The sequence below is a fragment of the Symphodus melops genome (genome assembly GCF_947650265.1).
Source record: "Symphodus melops genome assembly, chromosome: 21".
Lineage (NCBI taxonomy): Eukaryota > Metazoa > Chordata > Actinopteri > Labriformes > Labridae > Symphodus > Symphodus melops.
This window is the reverse complement of record NC_136711.1, coordinates 2,751,258-2,778,495: the sequence shown is the minus strand read 5'-3', so window position 1 is coordinate 2,778,495 and position 27,238 is coordinate 2,751,258. Positions and strand designations below refer to the sequence as shown.

General features: G+C 41.0%; 8 protein-coding genes across 8 annotated transcripts in view; 2 read left to right on the top strand and 6 right to left on the bottom strand.

The window, feature by feature from the left end:
* The window catches only part of arhgap17a (Rho GTPase activating protein 17a), a 101,328-nt gene that overhangs the window by 44,064 nt on the left and 30,026 nt on the right, over positions 1-27,238 (top strand). The window lies entirely within an intron of this gene.
* LOC306842468 (hemoglobin subunit beta-like) lies at positions 1,290-2,100 on the bottom strand. Its single transcript, XM_079372751.1, has 3 exons — positions 1,944-2,100; positions 1,623-1,845; positions 1,290-1,482 (listed from the first exon to the last, which is right to left on the bottom strand). The coding sequence occupies exons 1-3, from the start codon at positions 2,033-2,035 to the stop codon at positions 1,354-1,356; spliced, it is 444 nt and encodes a 147-aa protein (XP_079228877.1). The 5' UTR covers positions 2,036-2,100; the 3' UTR covers positions 1,290-1,353.
* LOC306842467 (hemoglobin subunit beta-1-like) lies at positions 2,575-3,378 on the bottom strand. Its single transcript, XM_079372750.1, has 3 exons — positions 3,221-3,378; positions 2,894-3,116; positions 2,575-2,787 (listed from the first exon to the last, which is right to left on the bottom strand). Exons 1-3 carry the CDS (start codon positions 3,310-3,312, stop codon positions 2,659-2,661), a joined length of 444 nt encoding a protein of 147 aa, XP_079228876.1. The 5' UTR covers positions 3,313-3,378; the 3' UTR covers positions 2,575-2,658.
* LOC306842469 (hemoglobin subunit beta-1-like) lies at positions 3,941-4,781 on the bottom strand. Its single transcript, XM_079372752.1, has 3 exons — positions 4,633-4,781; positions 4,322-4,544; positions 3,941-4,152 (listed from the first exon to the last, which is right to left on the bottom strand). Exons 1-3 carry the CDS (start codon positions 4,722-4,724, stop codon positions 4,024-4,026), a joined length of 444 nt encoding a protein of 147 aa, XP_079228878.1. The 5' UTR covers positions 4,725-4,781; the 3' UTR covers positions 3,941-4,023.
* Positions 6,538-7,766, top strand: hbae5 (hemoglobin, alpha embryonic 5). The gene is made up of 3 exons (XM_079334236.1): positions 6,538-6,697; positions 7,081-7,288; positions 7,533-7,766. The coding sequence occupies exons 1-3, from the start codon at positions 6,603-6,605 to the stop codon at positions 7,659-7,661; spliced, it is 432 nt and encodes a 143-aa protein (XP_079190362.1). The 5' UTR covers positions 6,538-6,602; the 3' UTR covers positions 7,662-7,766.
* Positions 7,862-11,254, bottom strand: aqp8a.2 (aquaporin 8a, tandem duplicate 2; the record flags this gene model as incomplete). Its single annotated transcript, XM_079334224.1, has 5 exons — positions 7,862-8,175; positions 8,278-8,412; positions 9,630-9,844; positions 10,683-10,809; positions 10,995-11,254. 5 exons carry the CDS (start codon positions 11,252-11,254, stop codon positions 8,130-8,132), a joined length of 783 nt encoding a protein of 260 aa, XP_079190350.1. The 3' UTR covers positions 7,862-8,129.
* Positions 12,935-16,303, bottom strand: aqp8a.1 (aquaporin 8a, tandem duplicate 1). The gene is made up of 5 exons (XM_079334152.1): positions 15,992-16,303; positions 15,535-15,661; positions 14,616-14,824; positions 14,245-14,379; positions 12,935-13,282 (listed from the first exon to the last, which is right to left on the bottom strand). The coding sequence occupies exons 1-5, from the start codon at positions 16,243-16,245 to the stop codon at positions 13,240-13,242; spliced, it is 768 nt and encodes a 255-aa protein (XP_079190278.1). The 5' UTR covers positions 16,246-16,303; the 3' UTR covers positions 12,935-13,239.
* lcmt1 (leucine carboxyl methyltransferase 1) lies at positions 18,101-25,405 on the bottom strand. The gene is made up of 11 exons (XM_079372163.1): positions 25,026-25,405; positions 24,261-24,352; positions 23,596-23,717; positions 23,355-23,431; positions 22,183-22,244; positions 21,958-22,060; positions 20,490-20,610; positions 19,911-20,012; positions 19,406-19,497; positions 18,931-19,028; positions 18,101-18,714 (listed from the first exon to the last, which is right to left on the bottom strand). Exons 1-11 carry the CDS (start codon positions 25,109-25,111, stop codon positions 18,692-18,694), a joined length of 978 nt encoding a protein of 325 aa, XP_079228289.1. The 5' UTR covers positions 25,112-25,405; the 3' UTR covers positions 18,101-18,691.

The following is a 27,238-nucleotide window of genomic DNA, read 5'->3' as shown; positions in this document are numbered from 1 at the left end:
GAACTAGGGACTCCAGTTTAAATACAATTCATAAATTGATTTAAAGACTTTTTATTCAGTTTTGTTCCTATTTTAAAAGACCAGTGAACTGAGGATGGATTGGAGTCATATTTATAATAATTTTCTATTTTTGATATTTGATACCGGTGTCGAACTTTTCTTGGTGTTGGACACACTGCCTGAGGTCCCGCGATGTTAAGAAGCAATGCTTCTGTGCATCAGTCTTACCGTCGAGCCTGCAGGTGCTTAAACGTCCTCCATTCACAGTCCACATTTCCCGTCCAGTTCACAGCGTCAGGCGGTTTCACACTTTCCATGACTACCCCACTCCTGGTGCCATGTTATGTTTTGTTTCAAACATAAAAAAAATACTTGGGTATGTTGAACACCAACTTTTAAAGTGTCTGTGAAACAGGTAGACAACACGTACAGCAGGTCCAAACATAATCCTGACACCACCTAGTGGCTTAGCACAGTAATTACTCATATCACTACATGTTTATGTTGATTTAAAAATGTAACTTGAGCTGAAACTTTCACGACACAATCGACTAGTGCTCCCTGCTGGATTTAACAAGGAACACGGCGCTGATTTTGTGCAACAACAAAAAAACATGACATATTGACATAACTGACATAAATGTTTGTCATGTTCCTTGTCTGAAGGTCTTTGACTTGGGTGGATTTTGTTTTTTTACATCGCAAAACAAAGTGCTACTTTAAAACCTAAAAAACAAGTTTACTGTTTGTTCTGAGGGATTTTTTTAATTAGTTATTATTCCTGAAGAAAGCTTCTTGTTTTTGGACGTGATGTCGACTTTGTGTTCTTGCGGTTTGGAAACAGGTCACTTGATTTATATTTGTAACTCTCCAGTGTAGTTTAAGTTTCAAACTGAAGCTTTTTTAGGGCTGGGGTGCTTATCTTTACAGACCTGCTGTCAGAGAGAGTAACAGTGCGCATGCGCATCACGTAGAAAACGAGACGACAAGCCCATGATAACAAGTTTGTCCTCAGATGACTGAACCAAAACACCACGAATGTAATGTTAGGATATTCTTGATCATCCTTGTTGTTAACAGTATAACATGTTCAGATGTTTACAAAAGTCTAACCGTACTGTTCTATCACTCATCTTACCTCACCAAAAATGAAAAAACTAATCAGCTTCACACGGTCAGAAATGTGTCTTTTCCTTTCTAAATCAAAACCCAACCACGGTGTAACAGAGCTGTGTGCGTAATTACGCACGCACCCCTGACAACACAATCAGGACGCTTCAGAACAAAGGTGCTTCTCTGTGTCTTTATTTCTTTGTTTAGGGAAAACAGAAAACTCCTCCTGTTGCGGGTGATTTAATGGTACTGTCTTCCCAAAGCGGACACCACAACGGCCAGGAACTTCTGGAAGATGGCCTGGGTCTCTGCTGTGAAGGCGCTGCCCATTTTGGCGGCGATGACGATGGACAGACAGTCGCTCAGCAGCTACGATCAAATAAAAAGAACAAAGAAAGACAGACGTCAACACGTATAAGTTACAACACGTGCCTTTTGATTTATATTATTTTTCTTTCTCTCTTTTTGAGTGTATAATAATGAAAAGGAAATACTCTGAAAGTGTTTACCTTGAAGTTGTCGGGGTCCACGTGCAGCGTCTCGGAGTGTAGCACGCTCAGCTCGGAGTAGGTGGCTTTAATGTCGTCCATGTTCTTCACAGCCCGGTCCAGACCGTGCAGCACCACGATGCCGTGGGCTGCGATGTTCGGGTTGCTCTTGATGGCCTCGGCGTTGTAGAGGTTGCCGAAGGAGCCGAAATACCTCTGAGTCCAGGGGTAAACAATCAGACACCTGCAGCGGTCGGAAAAAAAATAAACATTTTACCTTCTGTTATTGATTTAATTTTTAAACCCGCCTCAGATGGATTTTATTGGCGATCTGTTTCGTACCTGCTCAGCGCTTTTGGGCCGATGTCCTCATAATCCAGGTCGGCAAAGATGCTGGTGATGACGACGCGCTCCTGATCAGTCCACTCAACCATGGTGACTTTTCTTGGTGCTTGAGTTAAAGCTCGAGAGAAAAGACTCAATGCACGTAGAGCTCCAACTCAGTCTATTTAACTTATTAATGAACCCCGCCCTAGAGAATGGGGGGTGTGATAGGCCCGAAGAGTCTCATCTGAACCAGAAACTCCCTGAAGAAGTTTTTTTTTATTACTTTATTAAAGATCTTCAATATGCTAAATATTGCTTCAGTTCATTATAGAAGCTTTTTTTCCCCATCTGAAATATAGGTTGTGTTAGAGAAATATGGTCCCTATATTAAAACTTTTTCATGTGTGAAACAAACCCTCAACAACACAAAAACTACCTTTTATAGAAGTCACTTCTGATTGGATGGATGGTGGATTGGGAGCTTTCTTAGTTTAAATAATGTAGGTTATCTAGTAAAACATTTTGCTAAAAGAATCTTTCATTTTACGGTTTGAACCATCTTGAGTCGATGTGGTGAGCCTCGTCAGTAATTACGCACACGTTAAATGTATTTAAAATAATAATAAAAATAAAAAAGCTCAAGGAATAACTTTGCTTCAATTTGTCTTTATTTTTTCTTTATTCGGAGTCACATAACAGATGTCAGGTCTCCTCTCTGTGTCCTGTTGATTTAGTGGTACTGCCTTCCCAGAGCGGACACCACGACGGCCAGGAACTTCTGGAAGACGGCCTGGGTCTCTGCTGTGAATTTGCTGCCCAATTTGGCGGCGATGACGATGGTCAGACAGTCAGCCAACAGCTATACAAAAAAAGGCATTATTTCTTTCAATCAGGCTTTTTTTTGTAACTTGATGCTCACTGGGAACGTGCATGCCAACAGTTGCAAACGAAAGCAGAAACTTTACCTTGAAGTTGTCGGGGTCCACGTGCAGCGTCTCGGAGTGCAGCACGCTCAGCTCGGCGTAGGTGGCTTTAATGTTGTCCATGTTCTTCACAGCCCGGTCCAGACCGTGCAGCACCACGATGCCGTGATCTGCGATTTTCTGGTTGGTCTTGATGGCCTCTGCGTTGTAGAGGTTGCCGAAGGCGCCAAAATACCTCTGAGTCCATGGGTAGACAATCAGACACCTGCATGGAGAGAGACAAATAATTGAGGCTGATGAATGTTAAATTAAACGGCGATTTAACGGGTTTGTTTTCTTTTCGAGTTTCTTGAGCAACGTTGCTCTCACCTGACCAGAGCCCTGGGTCCGATGTCTTTGTAGTCCAGGTTGCCAAAGATGTTGTTGATGGTGGTGCGCTCAACATCAGTCCACTCAACCATGGTGACTTTTGGTTATTTCGAGTTCAGGCTTGAAAAAAAAAACAGAAAGGCTGAATAACTTTACAGCCTGACCAGCGTGTTTTTAAATGTTTCCAACGCACCTAGTTCTGAGGGAGTATGGGCCTGTGATAGGCTGGAGATGAAGAGTCTCAGATTAACCGGCAACTTGCCCACATTCTTTTTATCGGTTTATTACAGATGTACAAAGATGCCAAGTATTGGTTCAGGTCCAGTTAATGGGTGGCAAAGTGGGTAATGTGTTTTCAAGTTAAACCTGAAGAATAATCAGTTGGTCATCTGCTCAAATGACACACTCTAAGTTAATAACCATGTAAATTGGCATAATGAAGAGCAAACAACTGAAGAACATTTGGTTTTCTTGTGTAAAATAAATCATCTGTATCACAGAAGCTACCTGAAACAAATATAAAGCTCACTATAACTCATTATAATATATTAAGATAAATGTTTAGCTCACTGTAACCTTTCGATGAAAGTTCTTATCTCTTTTTATTGTGATTCTTTATTTTCAGAGTGAATACTTTTAAAACTTCCTTGATAACAAGCGTTTGTATATAAAGTGCCATGCGTAATTACGCACGTAGAAAAAAGGGCCAATAACAACATGTTGCTTCAGTGTGTCTTTATTTCTTTGTTGGGGAGACACAGAAATAAAAACAGGCCTCCTCTGGGTGTCCTGTTGTGGACGGTTTAGTGGTACTGCCTTCCCAGAGCGGACACAACAACAGCCAGGAACTTCTGGAAGGCTGCTTGGGTCTCTGGTGTGAAGGCGCTGCCCATTTTGGCAGCAACGACGATGGACAGGCAGTCACCCAGCAGCTATAAAAAAAGAAAGAAAAACATTAATGTATGTCTGTTTTTATGTTTTCATCTAATTTTATGTTTACTGATTTTTCTGTGACGTGTTTAAAACGACACGTTGAGTGTCTTGTTTCTGTGTGAGTGAGTTTATGATGAAGAGAAACGTGAGAAGAGCATTTCAATGTACTTTGAAGTTGTCGGGGTCCACGTGCAGCTTCTCGGAGTGCAGCACGCTCAGCTCGGCGTAGGTGGCTTTAATGTTGTCCATGTTCTTCAGAGCCCGGTCCAGACCGTGCAGCACGGTGGTGCCGTGGGCTGCGATCTTTGGGTTGCTCTTGATGGCCTCTGCGTTGTAGAGGTTGCCGAAGGAGCCGAAATACCTCTGAGTCCAGGGGTAAACAATCAGACACCTGCATGGAAGAAAACAAACACGGTCACATTTAATTAAATAAATCAAATGTTTAACTCGTAACACTTTGGTGGAGAAGTGTTCCGCACCTGCACAGAGCCTTGGGGCCGACGTCATCATAATCCAGGTTGGCAAAGATGCCGCTGATGATGCTGCGCTCCTGATCACTCCACGCAACCATGGTGACTCCTGTGTACTATAGGTTCAGGCTTAAGAGAAAAGGCTGAATGTATGTACAGCTTGAACCCGCTCTATTTAAATGTTTCTAGGAGACCCCCACCCACAGCCGAGGGTCTCAGATAAACCTCAGATAAAGAACCTTTCAGAAATTTCTGGAAAGTTCTGTTATTGGTTTGTTTGAAAAGACGACAAAGACTGTTGACAACTTTTTAAATCCACGTCAAATGAGTCATGTGACGTGCTCAGGAGTTGCACATTGATTCTTTATTACTGTTGTTGTCAAAAAAAAAAAAAAAGAGTTTAGTAGATTTAAAGATGTCGTATTGTTAAAATCTTTGTAGAGCTGATCATTCTTCTGTTTTGACCTGCTGAGTTTCCAGCACTCAGGGTACCAACTGAAGCTGAAAGTTATTAACTGGGAGTTTTGACTTTCTTTTATTTTACTGTAGATGTTATTAATTGAATATGATGAGGAATGTTTTCAGCAATGTTTGAAGGGTCCCCTTATTCTAGTTATTATAATATGCATATGTGTTGATATAGGAAAGCAGCCTCAACAATGTTTGGGCCTTTTTCTAATCCATTAATACGGATGCATTTTTTAAATTTTACTTGGTGTCATTGACTAAATGCCAACCAGCAGCCGCAGAAGGTTTCATGCCAAAGTGTTATCTCATGAAACACACCGGCGTTATCTCCCAGCAGCGCCCCCTCCACCCAGGCACGCGCTGCCAAAACCTGTGTATGTTTTTGATCAAGAGCATGTTCAAGGACGGTGATAAAGGTTGTGCGTAAAATCCCCCCTTTGATAACAACATGTTGGACATTGGAAAAAAACACAGTATTGAACACACACACGCGCGCGCGCACACACACACACACACACACACAAACACACACACACACACACACCCCCACACACACACACACTCTCTCTCTCTCTCTCTCATACACACTTACATTTAAATGTTTTAATCTTTCACTTGATCCTTTCCTTTTTCAATTTGAATGTTTGACTCTTTTGTTCACTGATATTCACCAGCTTTCTTTAATTGCGTCCTTAATCATCTTTGATTCTGTTTTCACGAGCTGACGTGTGATGTCGTCTTGAATGCTGTCTGTTGTATCTTGTCTTATTATATATTGTATTTGCATTGATGCTCTTTCTGTATCTTCCTCTGTTTTGGCCTCCCTGATGATGTTTAATGTGTTATTGTCCTGAGTGCATGCCTTTGCTTTGTAAACGTCTGTTGTTGTTGTTGTTGTTGTTGTTTTTTAAAGTGCAATATAAACAAGTCATTCAACGTTACAATCAGCTTCTTGGCAGTCACGTGACTTGAAAAGAAATCAGTCTAAATTGTAATAAAAAAAAGTGTTTTCAAATCGAAGAAGTTATTTCTTCAAAAACTAATAATTCTGCAAATGTTGCATGTTCACTATCGATGCATGTTTCATATAAATGGCATGAATAATTGGGTGTATTTTGAATAATAATTGCACATTCTTAGAGCTGGTTCATGGATATTAACTTCAAGTCATCCGTGTGGTGTAAATGGACTACAGGGTCAACGACTCAGTTCTGGCTCCTTTCTTATGTGACCTGAGATGCCCCCCTGCACCTCAGGGAAAAGCTGTATGTCATGTCTGTGACACCTGACAAACAGCAATATTTGGCCAGTCACAACTTAATATTTCTGCCAATTTGCCTCCCACGATGTGGGCAGCTGATAGTTTCTATCAGGCTGGCAGGATGGCGCACATCTGCGTCAGTGGACGCGGCTTGGCATCCTTTCTTGTGGGTGTGACTCCCAAACCAACTGGATTTAAGTTGAAGTCCGGACTGACCAAACATCACCATCCGATTCACAACTGAGCCGAAATGAGTTTGACCGACAAAGACAAGGCCGCAGTCAAGGCACTGTGGGCCAAAATCTCCAAGTCCGCAGATACCATCGGTGCGGACGCTCTATTCAGGTAAGTGTCACGTTTATACAGGTATTCAACTGTTAATAGAGGTTTTTTTTATTTATTGTTTTGTTGCGCAGCAAAATCTCAGTTCGAACCGAGATAGCAAATCTCACCCAAGTGGACTGAGTCTATTTGTTTTAGTAATATGTTCTTTATTGTTTATTTATTGGGGGGAAAGTGGGAAATTATCCCAAATACAACATTTTAAAATTATAATAATTAAAATCCCGAAACGCAAGGAAGAAATTACTCTTACTGTGAATTTGCTCACCAGTAACACTTTCAGTTCTTTACAGGATTAATATCTCTCTCATCAAACAAAGGATGACTAGTGCTTCAAATCATCTCTTGGGTGATTATCATGTATTTTATATCTTCTACCCCTTCAGGATGCTCACCGTGTATCCCCAGACCAAGACCTACTTCTCCCACTGGGCAGACTTGGGTCCCAACTCTCCCAACCTGAAGGCCCACGGAAAGAAGGTGATGGGTGGAATCGCTCTGGCAGTGTCCAAGATCGACGACATGACCAAAGGTCTCCTGGATCTGAGCGAGCAGCACGCCTTCAAGCTGAGAGTGGACCCGACCAACTTCAAGGTGAGACACATGGCATCTCATTGTCTTCTCACTGACATCTTGGTATAATGCGCTGGCTAAGATTCTGGTCTATTGGTTACATTCAAACAATTGCAAAAACGGCATTTACTATATTCACGAGAGGAGCTGATTTTACGCACACACATTTAGCCTCACGCGCAGGCTAAATTACCTTCTGTTCTTTTAAAGACTTGAGACAGGAGTAAGACATGTTTGCTCAAGGCTTTTCCTCATTTATTTGCAGCTCCTGTCCCACTGCATTCTCGTGGTGATCGCCTCGCAGTTCCCCCAGGACATTCCTCCCGAGGTCCACTGTTCCGTGGATAAATTCCTGACCAACGTGGCTCTGGCTCTCTCCGAGAGATACCGCTAAGCCACCAGCAGGATGGAATGCCACAAGTTTTTATTTCACTTTTGTTGTATGAAAATGAAAATGAAATAAAAAAATAATCAACTGCATGCCACCAAAAACACACAATTGTGTCTGCTGTCTTTGTGTCTCATCATGTAAGACAAGAGCAATATAAAGTCTATATGCATTTTCACTCTTACTCCTACACCTTCACACACTGATGGCAGAGGTTGCTATGAGACCATCAGAAGCCCACTAAGCAGGGTCAAGTGTCTTACCCGAGGACACATCCACAGCCACAAACATAAAGCAACCTTTGATATGTAAACATCTTTATTTTATAACGAAGCAAGGCAATGTTTAAAAAACTTATCCAAGTGATGACGTCACAAGGCCATTACGCACATCAACTGCATTCACTTTTGTAACATAGATCGTTTTACGTTGTAATTGACGTCTCCAGGGTAAAACATCTCAATACAGACGCTGTTATGTCTTCATCACGACTCGGAGCTCTTCATCGCCGAGAACGAGCCTGAAACAGAAGAGAGAGAGAGACACTGTTGGTCATGAATAATTCTTGAAACTATTTATTATTCATATGTCCAATCAGACACAGATTCTCTTACAAGCCTACCTGAGCAAAGCCGCGGCCAACAGACCCCCACCTAAAGGTCCCACCCAGTAGACCCAGTGGTAGGTCCAATAGTTAGTCATGACAGCCGGACCGAAAGCTCGCGCAGGGTTCAGACACGTCCCTGAAACGTCACCGCTGCAAAAAGAACAGCCAATCGATCAACCCGTTAATCAAGCAATCAATATATAAATGGGCTAATAGGCCAATAATATGAAAATGATCTTCAATAAGAAAACTTTGAAAACCAAAGCACAGGTTGTGATAGTATGATCTGTTGAAGGCCCATGTGTCATGATGTCTGTTCACTTTAATATTGAGTACATTTCAGTGTCCCTTGTTTTTCTTTTAACCCTGTGTTTGCTGAGTGGCTGCTTTATAGTCCGCTATATAACCAGCGGTGTAGTTGGCAAACTCTTCATTTGTCCCGTCCAGCAGAGGATAAACAGCCTCTGTCCTCTTGCATATTAAGTCAGTGGCTACTATTAGAGACAGAGTAGGGGGGGTCATCCTTTCACCATCCTAGGAATTGCAGTGTCCAACTATATATTCTCAATCGATCAATAATGTTAATCAGAGGAGATTTAGAAGTGTGTACAGTGTATGCAGACTGAACAATAACTGGGTATAGTCTGTATACCTGTGTGTACCCTGCACTGCACCACTGCATAAAACTCACTATGAAGTGAGTTTTGGTCTCCAGTGTTTTTCTTCCTCTCAGTCCCTTGTTTCGTGTTTCCTTTTTATTTTTAACTTTTAATGTTTTATTTGGACTCTGTTTGGATCTGAGATGTAAGCCTTTGTTTGCCTTTGTTTGCCTTTTTTGTAAATTAAATTATATTTTAGGTTTCTGCAGGTTTTTCCCTCCTCTTTGTTGTTGTCCACGACGACCATGATTTTGCATATGAAATTTGTCCTTTCAAATGAAGTTCATGTTCATATCACAACATTCGAAAAGGGGGAAAGATTAATAAATTGAATTTTAGAAGAGTCAGCAAAAACAAGGATGTCCAAATTAAGAGTGAGATCTTCATTGAGAAATCACTCAATTGTATGTTCATAAATAAATTAAGGTTGAATCAAATGCTTTGAGGTAAGTGCAGTCTTGTAAACACAACTTATTCCTTGGTAAAAAAAAAAAAAAAAACACCACATCTCTAACTTACATTTTAAGCCCAAGACACCTAAAATGTACGACAGTTATATCTTTAAATGTTGTGCCATGTAAGATAAACATTGATGGCTTTACTGACTTAAATATTTACTTTTTACTTGCTTGGTTGTTCACTGTGGACTGGATCAAAGTGAAAGTAAGACATTACTGACACATTAAGGCGATCTCTCCTTTATCTCACCCTGCCAGTATGTTAATGATGACGGTGCAGCCCACAAGGAAAGGAGCCAGCGGGGTTTTGGTCTTGCTGTTGACCGCCACCAGCAGCACCACCATGGTGACCAAGCAGGTCATGACGACCTCCCCGAAGATGGCCCCTGACAGCTGACTATCTGACTTTAGGATATCAAATGCTGCTCCTGTTGAGTTCCTGTAGCGCTCGGCAGGGGTCATCATCTGTCAAAAGGCAGGTGGGGTGAGCCGTTGTTACTATCAAGGATTGAATGGAGATATTTTATACATTCTGTGTATCTACAGAACGTGTACATCTCAATGTTTGTGTTGTTACAATGTGGCTCCTAAAATGTGAGAGAGGTTAAATAAAGATGAAAATCTCGCTTCATAAATTTAGTCTAATTTAACTCGTCTTGACTTCAACTGACTGGTCTTGACTTAACTGAACTTGAGCTCAATTAACCTGGATTAATTGAGCATGGTTTATTTGAACTTAACTAAACTATCTAAACGTAACTTGACTTGATTTAAAGGTCACATCCCTCTTCAACATGTTCCTTTAACTCTAATATGTGTCCCTTTAGTTCTCCAAACCCCCAGTTATAAGAAAAGTCCATCCTCTCTGTCTTCTGCCTGCTCCACTTTTCAGAAAATGTGTGCTCAAACAGACTGTTTGGAGTTTTCCCTTCATGACATCACAAAGGGCAGTGGCCCCTCCCCCAGGTGGGTGACACTCCCACAGCTAGGTGTTTGTTCTGCCCTCTGAGTCTGCCTTCTCACCGTAAACATCATAAACAATTGGTCATGGAGCGAGAAAGCCTGAGACACCCGAGCCCTTCCAGAGAGGGGGCGTGGTCAGACACAGCTCATTTACATATTTAAAGCTACAGACACAGAAACAGCCTGTTCTGAGCAGGGCTGAAATAGAGGGGTTTATGAATACAGGATTGGAGTGGATAAAACAAGAAACTGCACAGACCTATAGGTAATGTATCCCAACCTTATATAACTAACATACATGGGTATTTGCAGAATATTACACAGTTGACTTCAGACTGACCTTGGCCATTCCAGCTCCCAGCACTCCTCCTATGAGTTGACTTGCTAAGTAAGGTAACACCAACATCGACTTCATGCCGCCACACAGGTAAATGGCAATCGTAAAGGGAGGATTGAAATGGGAGCCACTAGAGGAAGCAGTAGAGAAAATTTATGATCAAATGCGGAATTGCAAAACTTAAAGGTAATTGATTGCCAATAGCACATCAAATATATCACATATCAGAGATATTCTGAACAAAAGTAAAAATCAAGCATGAAGAAATATGAATTTACTGAACATCTAACTCTATTACACTCTTCATTAAATTACCTTATCTTATCCATGACAGCTACCATCACTGCTACAGCCAGTCCATGTACCAGCGCTGGCTGCAGCCGTCCAGCTGAAGGCACATTCTCGATGACTGACACGCAGCCGATGAAAACAAAGAACATGGTCCCCACTATCTCAGCCAGGCAGGGCTGAAACAGTTTCTCATATTTGTTTGGAGGTTTAGAAGCGGGTGGTTTCCTTCCCTTCTCCATTAGTGTAGAGTCTATGTGCTCCATTTCCATTTTCTCAATCCCCATTGCTCTCCGTTTGACAATCTGCCTACGAGAGTGAGTTCTGTTCTAGGATTATCTCGCTGCACCTCCAGGGACTCCACTGAACCCAGTCTGCAGACGAAGTCAAATCCCTCGGAAGATGTTGTGTTCATTTATAATTATCGCCAGCACTTGTGACACTGAACTGAAATTGCTTCATAGTGTCATAAAAACATAAAAGGTGAAGGATTTTCTATGATTCCTTTTAGCAAAACAATCCCTGCACAAACAAGTTCTGTGACACCTGCAGTCCCCCTGTAAAACAATAAAGCCAGGTAATCCAGATCTCCAAGGAGACACCCTGTGAAATGTATCTGATAAAATGCTGTTATCCTGAGTCAGTGAGGTCAGGTGAGTTTGAGGGCTTAAGAAGTCCTTATTATCATCCCCTTTATTCACTGGGGTTCACAGCATTCCCAAAGAAAGCACCATTAGCCTACAAACAAGAAGATAAGACTCAGGCTCTATCGTGATGGCTACACGCAGACACTCATTAAGTGTTCATTATTATTGTGTTCATTGCACATAGCAAAGCGTGCAAGTCTTTATCTGCATCTAAATACTTTTTTTTTTTTTACCTCAGCACTTATCTGGTGACGTGTGTGTGCCTTTTCGATTCATTAAGACTTTAGTCATGAATAACATATTAAACATGCTGAATAAGAAAATGAAAACGTTATAACAGGAACGCTTGTTTTGTTCTGCGGATCGAGTGTTCTCCCATGTTTTGGGTCGGTCAGAGGCACTGCATGTCAACAGGCAAGGCAAGGCAAAAATGCTTGGGGCCAAAGATCAGTAGGGGGACCCTAGAGTGCTGACAAACTTTGGACCAAAGCAGCAACCCAAAACATGCAAATTTTGCAATGACAGTAGAAAACAAAACTAACAAAACTACTTTTGCCTATGGCCACCAAACAGACTCGCCACTGGGGTCCTTATAGCAGTGTGCAGCTTCTAGTGTTTGAAGATATAATCGGCTTTTGTCTTTTACTGGTTAGGGGTAACAGTTTTTGTGTGCTGTTCCAGTCTTTAAACTGCACATTAAAGAGAGGGTTGGTGATTTTCTCCAGATACACTATTAAAGATTTTAGTTGAAATCGTCTTTAAGTCCTGACAGCAATTAATAACTAGAAAAAGGAACAAAGAAAATCTGTCATCTGTATCAGTTTGTAAGTCTGTGAAAACTTTGACCAATGTCTGCCACGAGGTACCAATCTGATGAACCAATCACACGCCTCCCTGTCTCCCTGCTCGTTCTCTACCCTCATGCATGCACGAGCCCGCACTCCAAGCATGAGCTGAAATTTGCGTCTGGACCAATGGAGCTCGTGCATGTTAATGAGGGGCGTGGCTTTTCAGGGAGCACAGAGGGGAGGGGGTGGTTACAGATGGAGCACAGAGGGAATGCTACTTTTAAAATCATGCTAGTTTTTCATTCTCCTTTTTTTAAAGGAGAATGCCTTTCAATGTTTCAGGTCATTGAAGGCAACGTTGCTTCTCTCCAATCTATATTTTATGCTGCTGCAGTGTTCTGTCCTGACCCATCACTTCAAGTAATAAAGCTATTAAAGCATATTTTCCCTTTTAAGACTTTGACCCAAACAGTGCATAGAAAACAATGGTGAATAGATAACAGTGTGTCATCATTTCCATGACATTTTGTGAATGGAATTTATTAACAAATCTTTCCACTTTACACTTTCCAAGAGTAATTCCTAGTTAGGAGTAGCTCACAATGCTTCAACACATCAACAGACGAGCAAGAATCTTTAAACAACAACAAACAAAACGGAAAAATGTAGCTTATCAGATCTAACTGATTTCATGGAAAAATATATTTGTACTTTTTTTCTGGTAATTAAAATTGTACAGTCTAAAGATTTATAAAAGTATGAACAAAAAAAATGTAATTGTTATCAAAATAAACACTGAGAGGTCGTCTTTCTTTTCTTCCTGAATAAATAAGATATTTACTTTAATAAAAGTCGAGTCTTCTGGTCCCCGAAAATCAATCTGCAAAAAAAAAGGTTTCAATTACTTCAGATCGAGGTAAAATACCAACAAAGAAACGTAAAAAAACAACAACCAAAAAGGCATAAAAACAACCACACAGGTATTAAATAGAAACAAATACTCCAAATTACAAAGAGACATTAAAAGCTTTAATAAGACACAAACTAAGACACTGATCATCCACTGCAACACACACAAGGAATACAACTGTGTGTGTGCATGACGGACAAGGGCTTTGGTTTAAGCAACGTTCAGGTTTTAAGCAGCCCATTATCTACACCTCTGTATCTACCAGATAATCACCTGGAGAGTTCTGACCTGAAAGGAGTCACAAACAACTTGATTGCCTTTCCTCTTATCTTCTCACTAAGGGAGACTTTTTTTAAATCTATACTTATAGGCATGGTTGGTGATTTTCTCCAGATACACTATTTAAGATTTAAGATTTTAGTTGTCATCTGTAACAGTTTGTAAGTCTGTAAAAACTTCGACCAATGTCTGCCACGAGGTACCAATCTGATGAACCAATCACACGCCTCCCTGTCTCCCTGCTCGTTCTCTACCCTCATGCATGCACAAGTCCACACTCAAAGCACGAGCTGAAATTTGCTTCTGGACCAATGGCGCTCGTGCATGTAGACGAGGGGCGTGGCTTTTGAGGGAGCACGGGGGGGGGGGGGGGGGGGGGGACCAACCCTATCAGTCTTCTTTTTCTTTCATATATTTTGTGAAAAATTCATGCAGAAATTAAAATGTCGAAAAAGGGCCCACTTGTAACAACTGTGCCCCACAGTGCCCCTAGTGGTCAAAAACTCCACATCATTCCTTTAAATTTTAAAACAGTTCTTTTCTTGCCTGTTATCAAGATAATAATCTAGATTTTAAGCCTTTTAAGTCATTGTGTATACTTTAAAAAAGATGTAACTAAACTTAAACAATGGTTGTGTTGCACATAAACAAACCTGATAAAGCTGACAGTGACCAGTGAACCACAAATGGGTCCAACCCAGTAGATCCAGTGATGGCTCCAGTAGTTGGCAGCCACTGCAGGCCCAAAGGCTCGGGCAGGGTTCATACATCCTCCAGATATCTTAGCTCTGAAATAACAGGCAGCACATACGGCATCAACAACACAACTGCCATGCTTCTAATATATCTAATGCAGCAACAGATGTACCTAACAGAGGCAGGTTAGTCTGATAACAAGGTACGCTGCTCCTGGGTGTATAACGAATGCAGAACAAACTCTTGAACTCTTCAGCCAGCCAAAAATCTTCAACAATCAAAACTTATAATAAGCCTTTGATAACTGATCCCCTACTGAGGCTCCTACCCAGCAAATATGTTGGCTGTCACGGTGAGGCCGATGCAGAAGGCGGCCCACGGTGAGCGAGTTCTTGCGTTGATGGCGCCCATGCACACAACAGTGGTGAGAAATGTGGTCATGATGACCTCTGCAAGGGTGGTTTCAGCCAGAGCGTTTGGGGCTGCGCCAAAGGCCCCTCCAAAGGAAGCAGCATACATGTCAGTGGGGTAAATCGCCTAAAAAAAAAAAAAGAACAAGTTGAGCTTTCTGTAAATAGTTGGATCAAATGGAGAGAAAGTAATTTTGTAAAACAATGAAGCGTGCATAAACATTATTTTTCTCTATTTGATTCCTTTATTTGTACACTGTTAAAACATTTTTTACCACACATCTTTTTTTTTTAATTATTATTATAGGCTAATAGTTGTTACTCAAAATAAGGGGCGTTTCCCACATGATTGACAGGTGGCGTTACGGCCAGGAACCATGAATCCTTCTGCCCTCCTCGGCTCCTCCTGTTTTTTTTTTTGTTTGTTTGTTTTAAATTTACCTAAACTTAGAGGCGGCATTTCCAACACATTGATGAGCAATGCTCAACCTTCTCTTTGTACAGTCTGTAGATTAAATGCAACTAAGCAAACATTTGTTCACTATCTTGGTTATTTTGCTGAATAAATGAAATATAAAAAAAGAGCAAAATTATAACTCACTCTGACAAAGTAGTGAATTAAGAGGTCACAGTCAGGTCAATAATTTGAATAATTGAAGACAAGATTTGAAATTGTTATCCACGATGTGACTCATTTGGAAAATTATGGGACAGCTTCAATACGTAAACCTTTTGATTTATCATTTGAACGCTTTGTGGGACTTTTCTTTGAATGTGGAGTTTTTCTTTGTAGGATTAAGATTTTTTATTTTTTATTTTTTTTAATTTTCCTCTCACCTTGGTCAACCCAGCACCAGCCATTCCTCCAACCATCTGAGCCACGATGTAAGGCACCAGCAGAGGAAGCTCCATCCCGCCACACAGGAACGCCATCAGAGACACGGCGGGGTTAAAGTGCCCCCCACTGCAATAAAGCAAATGAACTTTACTCTTTATCTCTCTGAGGTGTTTTTTGACTGATAATGATAACGCCTATCTGCTGTGTGATTAACAGAATTCTTAGCATTTGTACTCACTTTGTCAAGTAGACACGTCAATGATTAACAAAAAACCTTTGTAAATTGTTTTTAAGTAGCCTCTGTCGATTTAATCAATGATGCACACAATAGATAAAATATGAGAGAATTAAGAGGGAAAATCAAGGTCTTAGACTTTTAAAATATTATACACAAACAGAGCTGAAAAACACACACGACAGTTTGACAACACTCAACATAAAGTGCTGGATCTTTACCTTATTTGGCCGAACACCATGATGAGCACCCCCAGAGCCAGTCCGTGTGCCACAGCGGGCTGGATGACGCCCACTGTCCCCACATTTCCAATAACAGAAGCACACCCGACAAACACAAACAGGCCGGTTCCGAACAGCTCGGCCAGGCAGGGCTGGACGTACTTCTCAAAGATGCACCGCTTCTTGATTGGGATTCTCCCCTCTGTGGCCTCGGTTATTGTGAAGACCTCGTGCTTGGTTTCCTCCCCTGACATTGTGAATCAAAACTTTCTACCCTGCAGGTTCTGCTGTTCCTCTGGTGCTGGTCCTGTCTCGAGCTGCTGTGAGGATCGTACAGTTCGGTATATAAACCATTCTAGTGATGATGCATGAAGGACATACGCACATCCCCATTTTTTTTTTCTTTTGCAAATAATGCCCCACCTTCCTGCTATTGTTCCTACTCCCAAGACACCCCATCATGTAAGGCTCATAAAATTATGCGTACTGTTATCCAGTGACAGAGAGCACACAGATAAGGATGAGGGATGTCATCACTCGTCAGCATACCATGTTTACCTGATAATACATCTGTTAGTTTTCCATCAGTAGAATTGTTTGATACACCTGAAGAGTTTGCTATGTTGATAGAAGTTTAACATGATCAAGGATTTCTTGATACCACAAAATGTACAAAATATTATTTTTAACAACATTTTCGCAGTTGTGGAACAATCTTTGCTGGAGTGAAAGTAGAACAGCTCACATGTGAAAATACTTTCCTGATATAAAATCTTGCATTTAAAGTCCGAGTGGGCCGACACTAAAATCAGTGTGAGAAGTGCCTGATGCAGCCTGACATCCTGGATCGAGCCTCACGCCAAAAATAGCCTAAAACAAGTCAATGCACCCTCAACAAGCTGATTTGTGACTTCTTTGTAAAACAGCCACCAGCACAGCAATAAGTCATATTACTGATGTCGCTTAGAAATGATAGTAACTGTATGTAACTCCCGTTCTATGACTACACGCTCTGCCATTGGTTTACACATTTAAAAGCTTCGTCTTGGCACCCTGAGACAGATTTTTATGCTCAGCAGAAGTAGCTGTTTTTAAATTATATATTGGTCATGTCTGAGGTGGTGTTTTTTTTGTTGTTCAAATCAGTATATGATGTTCTACCCGCACAGACACATTCAGTATGTATCTGCCAGTCTTAAGTGTCGTTTCCACCGAGCGGTCCGGTTCAGTTGGTTCGGTGTACGGTACCAAAATATTGGAGTTTTCACTGTCAAAAGTTGGGAATGGATCGAATTCAACAGTAGATTATTACTTTTTTGCCACCCTTCTGTTGGGCTGATCCACCCCTAAAGGATCGGCAGTCTGTTGATCGATCGATCAAAAGAGTTGTCTCGTCCCGTGCGACAGAGGTAAAAAAGGACAAACCAAGTGCACCATGTTTAGACATCGAATGGATTTTTAAAGAGTCATTTCAAGCTTGCTTTCCTTCTCTCAAACTCTTCTTTTGATAAAAACAGCCACAAGCCGAGAGGAACAAACGACCTCCATCGTTACCCTTTTTATTTTCTCCTGAATTCGCCAAATCCACACTTTAACCCACTGATGTTATATTCTGTGACGGGAAGGAGCTGAACAAGCATCTTTTACAACGTCCCTCTTACAGTACGTCTTGTGCAATCAGAACTTTCGAGATGACCTCTAATGATGTAAGTGATCCTGGGACCCTGACAGCCTTCCCCACCGTATGCGTTTATTATCAGCAGGTGTCAGATGGACGTCAGAAGGTCAATGTGAAGCATTCCAGTTCTGTTTTTATAGCATAAATACCTGTCCACAAAGTCTGAAGCAACACGTGTACTCAAAAGATTCTTTCCTCCTGATCAGTGGAAGTCCTTCATCTGTTCGCTCTTCTTCTCGACCTCTGGCCTTTTTAGCGGCTAAATGCTAATTACAGCTATTTTGCATGGCTAATATAAGATTGAGCCAAATTAGCTTAGCACAAAATCTATTTGTGAACTTGTCGATGTTCATCATGATCAAGCTGCCGATTACAACAAAGTGATAATGTGATGAGTTCATAATAACAGAGACACAGACATGATCAGACTGTCTGGTTGACAAGGACAGATTTATTCAACGTCCACATTCCTCACAGTATTCACAAACTACCCCGGGATGTCGCCTTGGAAAACACTTTACAGGCAAATGTTAAATAACCAGCAGTTTGCACGTTATGCATTTCTTTCCATTTGACACTAACTCTACGACGTGCGTGTGCATTTAAAAAAAAAAAAAAAAAAAAAGAGTCTGGAAAGTACAATTAATTTACAAAAACAAGCATCAAAATGAAATAAAACAAGAAAGATTGAACATTTGAATTCTTCAAACTTACATTCTTTAATGAATAAAGCAAAATGTTTATTTGGATTTTTCGTACCAGTGTAGCCTCAGACGTCATCACAGCTGTCACCGTGGTCATTTCTTCTCTCCGGCATGCTCTGGGTCACTAAAGGACGGCCATTAAATGGCACATTCTGCTGACGCGGGAAGTTTTCACACCGGAACAGCTCCCGCTCGAGGGCTTGATGGAGAATGGGAGTTTCCTCTTTCTCAATGACTCCCCTTTTACACATCTTCTCCAGTTGTTGATTTTGGCGTACGCACGCGTGAAGCAAATCCAACAGAGGAGCGGTTCCACGCTCAAAATCCCAACTGTGACAGACCTGAGGAAACAGAACATGACCTGTTGCTGTAAAGCACATCAGCAGACCTTCAAACTGGACGGATGGGTGGGAATATAAAAGGCTTAACACATATGAGTAACACTAAGTAAATAAACTAACAGGACAAACTGGCGCCATACTGGACATTTGAAACTTTACCATTTATAACACAGCCAACAAATGCCTTCATTTGAATGAACAGCGACGCATCATTACCCAGATTGAGCTTGTCCTTGATGGCCCAGCAGATGCTGTAGTGTTGAAGAAGCTGCTGTAGAAGCTCTCGCTCATCCAGGAACTCAAGACTCTCGATTCTGATAAAAAAAAAGGAAAAGAAGTACATGAATATAAATTGGCAATTTATCATTCACCTATTTTTTGGCGGACGAGAGACAGACGGACAAAAAACTATTCTAAAGCTGCAGGTATCTGATTAATCCAATTAATCTCCTTGTTTTTTTTAGGATTTAATTTTGGTCATTTCCTCCCGTTGTTATAGAGATAGAACAGTGGATAGAGTTAGAGCAAGAGGAGAATGACATGGGGGATCGGATTCAAACCCCTCTGTACACAGGGAGCAAACAAACCACGAGACTACCAGCAGCCCCTTTCTTCAGACGGCAGCTTTAACGCCTCTAATGAATGATACAGCTGTCCTGTCAGGAGAAGAAGAAGAATGTCTTTGCCATACCGAGTCACATCATCCTGAGGCAGCATGCTGTAGACGGTCATCATGTCCAGAGCATCTGCGTGCTCCCAGCCCGTCTTCAGAAAGCGCTCCTTCTGCAACGAAAGAAAAACAACCGAACAGATTAAACACATCAACAAGTCAAATAATGCACTTCTGGTTCCTACAGGGGAAAAAAGAAGAAGAATTGTTATTGTTGTTTTCAATGAGGAGAGTTTACAGCAGAAAGGCGCAGAGACGGCGTCTTTTCTTACGTGCGGCTGCACGAAGTGCTCAAGTTAAAAATCTTAAATGTAGGCCTACAATATTCCCTCGCTCTGTGTCTGATCAGGAAATTAACGATCTCAAAAATAAGACAAACGTGAGAAAAGTAACGGCGCAGTGTCGGTCATACAGCGGCCGTTGCCATAGAGACAGGACAGACGTGCAGCGCTTTTCTCCCCCCGAGCGGATAAAGAAACATCAGGTGGACACTTAAAAGAGTAAACAACAACAAACAGATGTTTACCTGAGAGTCCAGAGAGCGGCAGGCCTCCACTCCTGACAGGGTGCACTGGCGACGCAGCAGGTTTTCAATCATCACTTGACCAAACCGATCGCTCATGTTTACCTGGATGCACACAACGTGATGAACAAAGACAGGTGAGCTCGTCCTGCACTTAATGCTGCTTCATTGGGGGGGGGGGGGGGGCTCAAGGGGGACATCTACTGGATCAAAAAGTTGCACATTCGTCCTTTAAGACGAGCAATAACTGAAACTCAAATTAGTCCTCACTAATATTTCAGAAAAAAAACATTCATTTCTTACCAATTTTATAAACATACAACATACAGCCTGAAATTCTTTACGTGATGCAATATGACGATTTTTGCATCACATGAAGAAAACTTCCAGGCAAAGAAAAACACATTTTTCTCGTCTCAGGGCAAAATGAGGGCTGGATTCACGACCATTCAACACTACTACCATGTTTCTAATGATACACAGCTTCATGTAAATGAGTGAAGTATCCCTTTAAAGCGTGTTACTGAGAACTTAAACGACTCCTGTGCTCGCCGTCTGATTTTCTTGAGTTTTTTTGTTCACCTGCTCGTAGTTGATGAACATGGCGGTGTGGAAGGTTTCTGCTGCCCAGTGAACTATATTGGAGGACTGGGAGGGCGTCATGTAGACCAGCACACACTCTGAGAGGAGCAACGTGGGTAATCTGGGAGAGGGAAAACAGCACAGTTAACGACGACAACAAAGAGGTAGAGAGCACCGGGAGAAACCAAGACGAACAAAATCCAACAATCGTCCAATCATGGAGGCAGAAGTTCTGTTTGCTTCACAGCGAGCGGGGCGCACAGATTTACTTTAACTCTAGGAAGCAAAGACAAAGATTTAAAACCTCTACAGTTGGGATTTACGCGTCTCTAGACATTTGTTTCAAACTGTCTGATAGATAAATTCACATAGAGATACTCCAGCCTGTCGTGTGAGCAGGCTTAACTCAAAGGGGTCACGACCCCTGGCTCTCTAACAATTCAGACTAATCAAAGAACATGATCACATCCAGCGCGCCGGCCTCACTCTTTGTCAAACTTGCCAGGACAAACGCAGGTCATGAAATGTGCGAGTTCCAGGCTGACGTGATGGACTCGAGCTCTGCTTCCTTATCTCACAATAAAAAGGATGTCTGTGCCTTCCAACTTCCTCGTATGGGAATGAATCGTTGCCCAAAACAAAACAAAAAAGAGCCGTTTCTCAACATCATGGGATCATTTATTTTTTACAGTATTTTCAACAGTGAAATAAAAAAAATAAAAAAAATCTACACTTTCAGAAAAGCTCTTGGAACTTGTTGTTATCCTTTATTACGTTTCCTGTTAGCACCCTTATAGAAGTAGTGTATTTGGATGAGCAGGCTGCCGTAGTTTTTAATGTAGGGTAGCCTTTCAAATAAGACTCCAGACGTCAGTGTTTATATCTACATTACAGCAGAACATGCTCTCTCTTACAGTCTCCACTGGATCTCTTATCTTACGTGACTCACATGCTGCAGTTCTCAGATGTCTGAAGAAAGTCTGAGAAACGATCGATAACAGTGAGCGAGCACGCCGGGCTCGTTCCACCAAAAACACCATTAACATATATAATATATGTACATATTCTGTATATTATCTGTACACTAGTATAAGCATTTTCTCTGCACCTTAATCTGTATATTTAATCCTTTGAATACACTTATATTTATAGCATTTATTTTTGTTTGTAGCATCCCAATAATCCATCCAGCTATATACCTAATAATTCACTTTTTCTTTAACCACATCTGTAAATTTTGTAATCACTGTACATAGAACGAACTCTTGCACTTTCTGCTTATTTGCACTTCTGGTGAGATGCCAAACCTCATTTCGTTACCCTATACTTGTATATGTGTAATGACAATAAAGTTGAATCTCATCTCAACATCAGGCTGACGTTCAGTTCCTTTGATTTCAGTTCCTTTGATACGTAACTACGTGTGACATAAAAATGTCGAGGATGGAAATGTGATGCGTTTACATACTCTGGGTTGAGCTGGAACTTTTTCAGTTTTTCATCCAAACTGGAGATGTCTCTGAGGTCCGCTCCGATGATACAGTAACGGTCTGAATCGAGGCTGTGAGCGTCTGTGCGAAACAAGACATCCATGGTCAGCTAGCGGGAAGCTCAACGTGAGATTTATATCAAAAAGAGGCATTTTAGATCTTATTCTGGTATATTAAGCATGCACTGGTTTTCTAGGCTCTACCTAGCAGCAGGGCGTCTGTGGAGTGGGTTTCAATGAGGGGTTTGGAGAGCGGCGGTTTTGTCCTGGGGAAAGAGAAAAAAAACTTTGCATCCATTTTTCAGTATTTTCATAGCATGCACAACTCATCTGGAAAATATTTAATTACTCTTAAGATTGCAGTACTTCGCTCTCTTGCAGAGTTTAGGAATTGCATTTCTAGCCACTTTGTTTGGAAGTGGATCATAGTGGTTTTTGTAATTTATTCAAAGTGTTTGTTGTTTTTGTTTGTTTCACTGCGCTTGAAATCTCGACGCCTTCGGAAATGAGGGAAACCTCATTTGATTTGATTAAATGCAGTTAAACCGTTAACATGATCCCTCTAAAGCCACGCCCCCTCACTTACATACATGAGCGCCATTGGTCCAGAAGTGGACCTCGGCTCATCTCTTCACTGTGTAGAAACGTTGTGGTCTCACGCTTCATTCAGCAGTAAGTAAACTCTCAGTATAAACTCACTTGAGTGTGGGCGAGAGCACGCAAGAGGTAGAGAACGAGCAGGGAGACAGGGAGGCGTGTGATTGGTTCATCAGGTTGGTCGACATTGGTCGAAGTTTTTACAGGATTACAAACTGCTACAGATAAGGGTTTTCTTTTTTCCTTTTTCAGAGCAGAATTATTCATTTCTGTCAGAACCTGAAGTGAATTTCAAACAAAAAAAGTGCACCTGGAGAAAATGACCAACCCTTAAATATAAAAAAACACTATTGGAGTAAATTGTGTTTTCAGTCTTATTTTTTCTTACACTTCTTTATTTTTCCTGTTATCGTTATGAATACTAATACTGTTGCTCTTATTATCTTACTACATGTATAAGTATGTGTATTGACTATTTATCCCTGAACACTTCGAGTCATCAGCTCTTAAATTAGAGAGGTTTGTAAAACAGACCCTCTGTCGCCCTCTGCAGGTCACGACCTCACACTGCAATAACTCACCAAAGAAGAAAAAAAACAAAACCTCACAGACTTATGCTGCTTCACTTTTTAAACAGTTTAACTTACTTTTTTACGGCACGTATTTTAAAAGTTAGACGAGTAATTGATTCTTCCTGCAGCAACATGTGATCTTTAAATATCAGCAGAATGTCTGTTATAAAACACAATGACTTATTGTGCATAATAAGAGCGTCTTACTTAATATTGTGTATTTTTCTGGACACAACTGTTGGAAAGTCAACTTCAAAGAACTTCCTTGGCATGAGGTTTTCATCCTGTGAAAAACAAAGACACACAAATGGAGTTAAGAACCGTCCATTGAATTAAACAGATTTGCATGAAGCTTGTTCTTGAGTCTCGTAAACAGCTTTGTAAAAAATAAATATTAAATTTAAAAAAAAATCACAGGACTAAAAGACACTTGTGTGATGTTGCTAACCTTTAGTCTCCAAAACGTGGTGTCCAGTCCAGCACCGAGGTTGATGACTTGACAATCACGCTCTGTTTTCCTTATAAAGGCATCAAGCAGGCGGTTCACTCCTTGAACACGTGCGTAGTAACCTGTCAGAGGAAATAAACAGACTGTAAAATCATCTGAGAACAAACACAAAAGGGATACGCCAGATGTCGACGCAAACTCCTCTGAACACTTTTGAAATGTGGGTGCAAACTCGCAAATATGGAACTTGACGACTATTGTTTTGTAAATATCATGACAATGAGAGCAGGGCTGACACATCCCTCAGCACGCTGTAATGAGGTGTGAACGCACAGTAAAATCCCTCGGTGAATAACTAACACCCTACAGACTGCTGCTGAATGGAAAGAAACGCTCATTGTCTGTAGTTGATGCTGCAGCTTCGACCATGCTCATGTAAATTCAGATTACATAATTTACATAAGCAAAATTACATTTCTGTTGGGCAGTGGGCCCATCAGAGAATAAACCTTCATAGAGGCAAATAAGGTGGTGAACAAACACATCTGGAATGACCTATACAAACACAACAATGGACATCATGTTCCTCACACCGCCTATTATACAAGGTTAAAAAAAACTGACTTAGAATAATAAAAAGTTGTGTGTTACAGAGGATTTCTTACCTCTGTTGATTTCAGGCGCCTTCCGTTCCCCTACAGATCGTGCAAAATACTGGATATATGGGTCCTTCCAGTAACTTTTACTGGTAGCAAACCTAGAAATAATATTGATAGAGAACACACACTCAACACAGTTTCTACGTAAAAACAAGAAAAACAATGAAGGCAGCACTCTGAAATGTTATTTTCATCGCCTCAAGAACGCTTCGTGCAGACGCTCTTCTTCAGCCAGGCAATTTTGCAAAGCCAGTAAACAACTGACATATTATATAAGAAGTGATGCACATACTTAAAGTTTCATTGGTAATATCAGACGTCACCCTAAAATCAGAAATGGGTTTCTTGGACTTCTGATTGCATTAGGATGTCTGTAGGTTCAGCCTTTATGTGTAGCCCCAATTCTCTATTTTAGGTGGTAAACAGACTCACATTAAGTCAGTGCATACTGACTAATGATTATAGAGCAGAGAGGGTCGTCCCTGGCTGCATACTACTGAATATTGTCAATCAATGGTGTTGATCAGAGGGGATTTAAAGGTGGGTATACCCAATGGAGACTGCAGAATAAGTGGGTCACTACCTGCGTCCACCCTGCTCTGCACCGCTGTATTCAGCATATTGGTAAACTACATTAGTGTTAACTTGGCTTGTTTTCTTTGGACTATAATGCAAAAGAAAGGCAGATGATTAATCATTTGAAACAACATTGGTTTTATAAGCCTCGGTGAGCAATAACACGTCAGGCATGATGCATCTGGTTCACGTCACCTTTTGCACGTCGTTGCATCGTCACAGGTCGACCTGACCGCCTCGTCTGCAGTGTCCGTGTCAGTGAAGGGCTGTCGAGATGCCATGAACACGAAACCTGCTGAACTCTGCTGAACGTGGTTCACCTGCTGCACACTGTCAGACTACAACAACGCGCAGTCAGTTAACCCCTGCTAGCTCAATCTGAGCTGGTAGCTTTATTTCACAATCAAAGGGCGGGTTACGTATTCCTTACGTATTCCTTACGTATACTATAGAAACCGCAATTTAAAACAAATGAGCCCTTTAAAAGAGGGATTTTTTAAACATAAGAGCAACAAGCACGGAGCATATAACGTTCGGACAGTTCCGACAAAATGGCACTTCCGGGTGATACCCTTCAGAATAAGAGTGCTTACTGCCGAGTGTCTTATTTTCCCCAATTTAAGCTAAATGTATCTGTATATTATCGTGACTACATTTCAAGTAGACTAATATTCACATAGCTGTGACAGCATTTTCTATTAGATACAACATGTTATAAACGGCTGAGCTTTTACTCTGACGTTCACCGGTATTGTGAATGATGGTGCATTCAAGGAGCTATCGGACACGTCGGGAAAAAAGACTCTCCGAGTTGTAAAATGCACATCAACACCTGTTTAAGTCTGAAGAACCGCCTGAGCAGCTCATAAATCTGTTAAAGTACAAAAAGATAGGTCCTACAGAAACTTGCTTATTCTAAAAGTGATTCCTTAATGGCTCTTTTGAGTTAGTAACTCATCCCTCTGATATTTGGCTGGATTCTTAGAAATTAATTCAAATTATAAAAAAACAACAACTTTATTGTCCCCAGGGGGCAATTCAAAAATTAAATAAAGCACATTGAACTGAAATAATCGAGAATTATTATTATAAAAAAATGATTCATTTCAAGGGAGTGATGCATCTTCAAATAATCAGACGCAGTTTCTAGAAGGTTACAGAAGAGAGAGGGGGGGGGGGGGGGGGGGGGGGGGGACATGTCCCACTTGTGCCAGACACTTCAGCAGATGTGTGAACATAATCTACAGGGAGAAGAAACCACCCAACTGCAAATGGTGAATTCAATGGTGAATTTAAAGTATGTTGTGGCAAAATAAGTGAGGACCCTGCAAACATTTTCAACATAATGTCCACTATTGTCCCAACTCCTCTCCTTTTCTTTGTTTTCTCTCCTATAGACAGATAATTCCTCTTATTTTTTCTTGGTTGACTTTTTAAGTTTGTGAATCCTCTGAATGAGTCCCTGCTGCCATCACCTTTATAAATAACTAACTGTGTTGCTTCTGTTTTCATCTGTTTCTTATTTATTGTTTTTATTCACTGTCCATTTTATGTTGTGTGTTGATTGCGGGCTGCATGTGTGTATTTTACTCTGCATGGGAAAATAAAGACAATCTTGAGCCTTGAAGGAGTCTATTTGTGTGCCATTTTTCTTTCATCTGAAGAGTCTCCAAAATACCATTAAGCTGTTTTTGTGATGCACGGTGGACAACCAGCTGAATGTGAATCTGTATTAGCTCGGCTGTATGATCCAACAGAAGGGTGATGCATTTGGATTCACTGAATTTAATGCCAACAGAAGTGTCTTGCACTATGTGTAAGTAGAGCTTAGCAGCTAAATGGATAAAGACGTATACTAAAAGCTGTTCCAGTTTTCTTCTCCAGTATTTTGTCTTCAACATTATCCTCATTATAAATAGTTTTACTTCAGGATAAGTAAATGTGAATCATTTAAAACAGGGACTGTACAGCATAAAATACTTTAAATTCTGACTTTCTTCTCTGTTGTTCACTGTTTGAGCTCTTAAATAAGAAGCACAATTCATTATTCAATTTGATGGAATGGGTTTTTTTCTTCCCTACGACTTATTCATTATTTTCACTGCATTCTTTTTTTATTCCAAGTGTCTGCAATAACTCAAGCTCACATTATTCTTGTATTGCATCTTTTGTGAATATTTGAGAGCGTTCCTTTCCTGCAGGATGAGTGACACAAAGACATGGCTGCACTAATTACAGAAAGGTGAACAATAGCTTTCATCATTCGAGTTAGTGCCAGGGTCTGCCTTTTGTTTCATTATGATAGATCATGTTTTAGCCGTGGGTTGTGAATCAGACAGAAATGTATATCTTCTATTCCTCTATGTGGTCGACAAAAGCAAACAACGCCATCAGAGAGAGAGAATAAG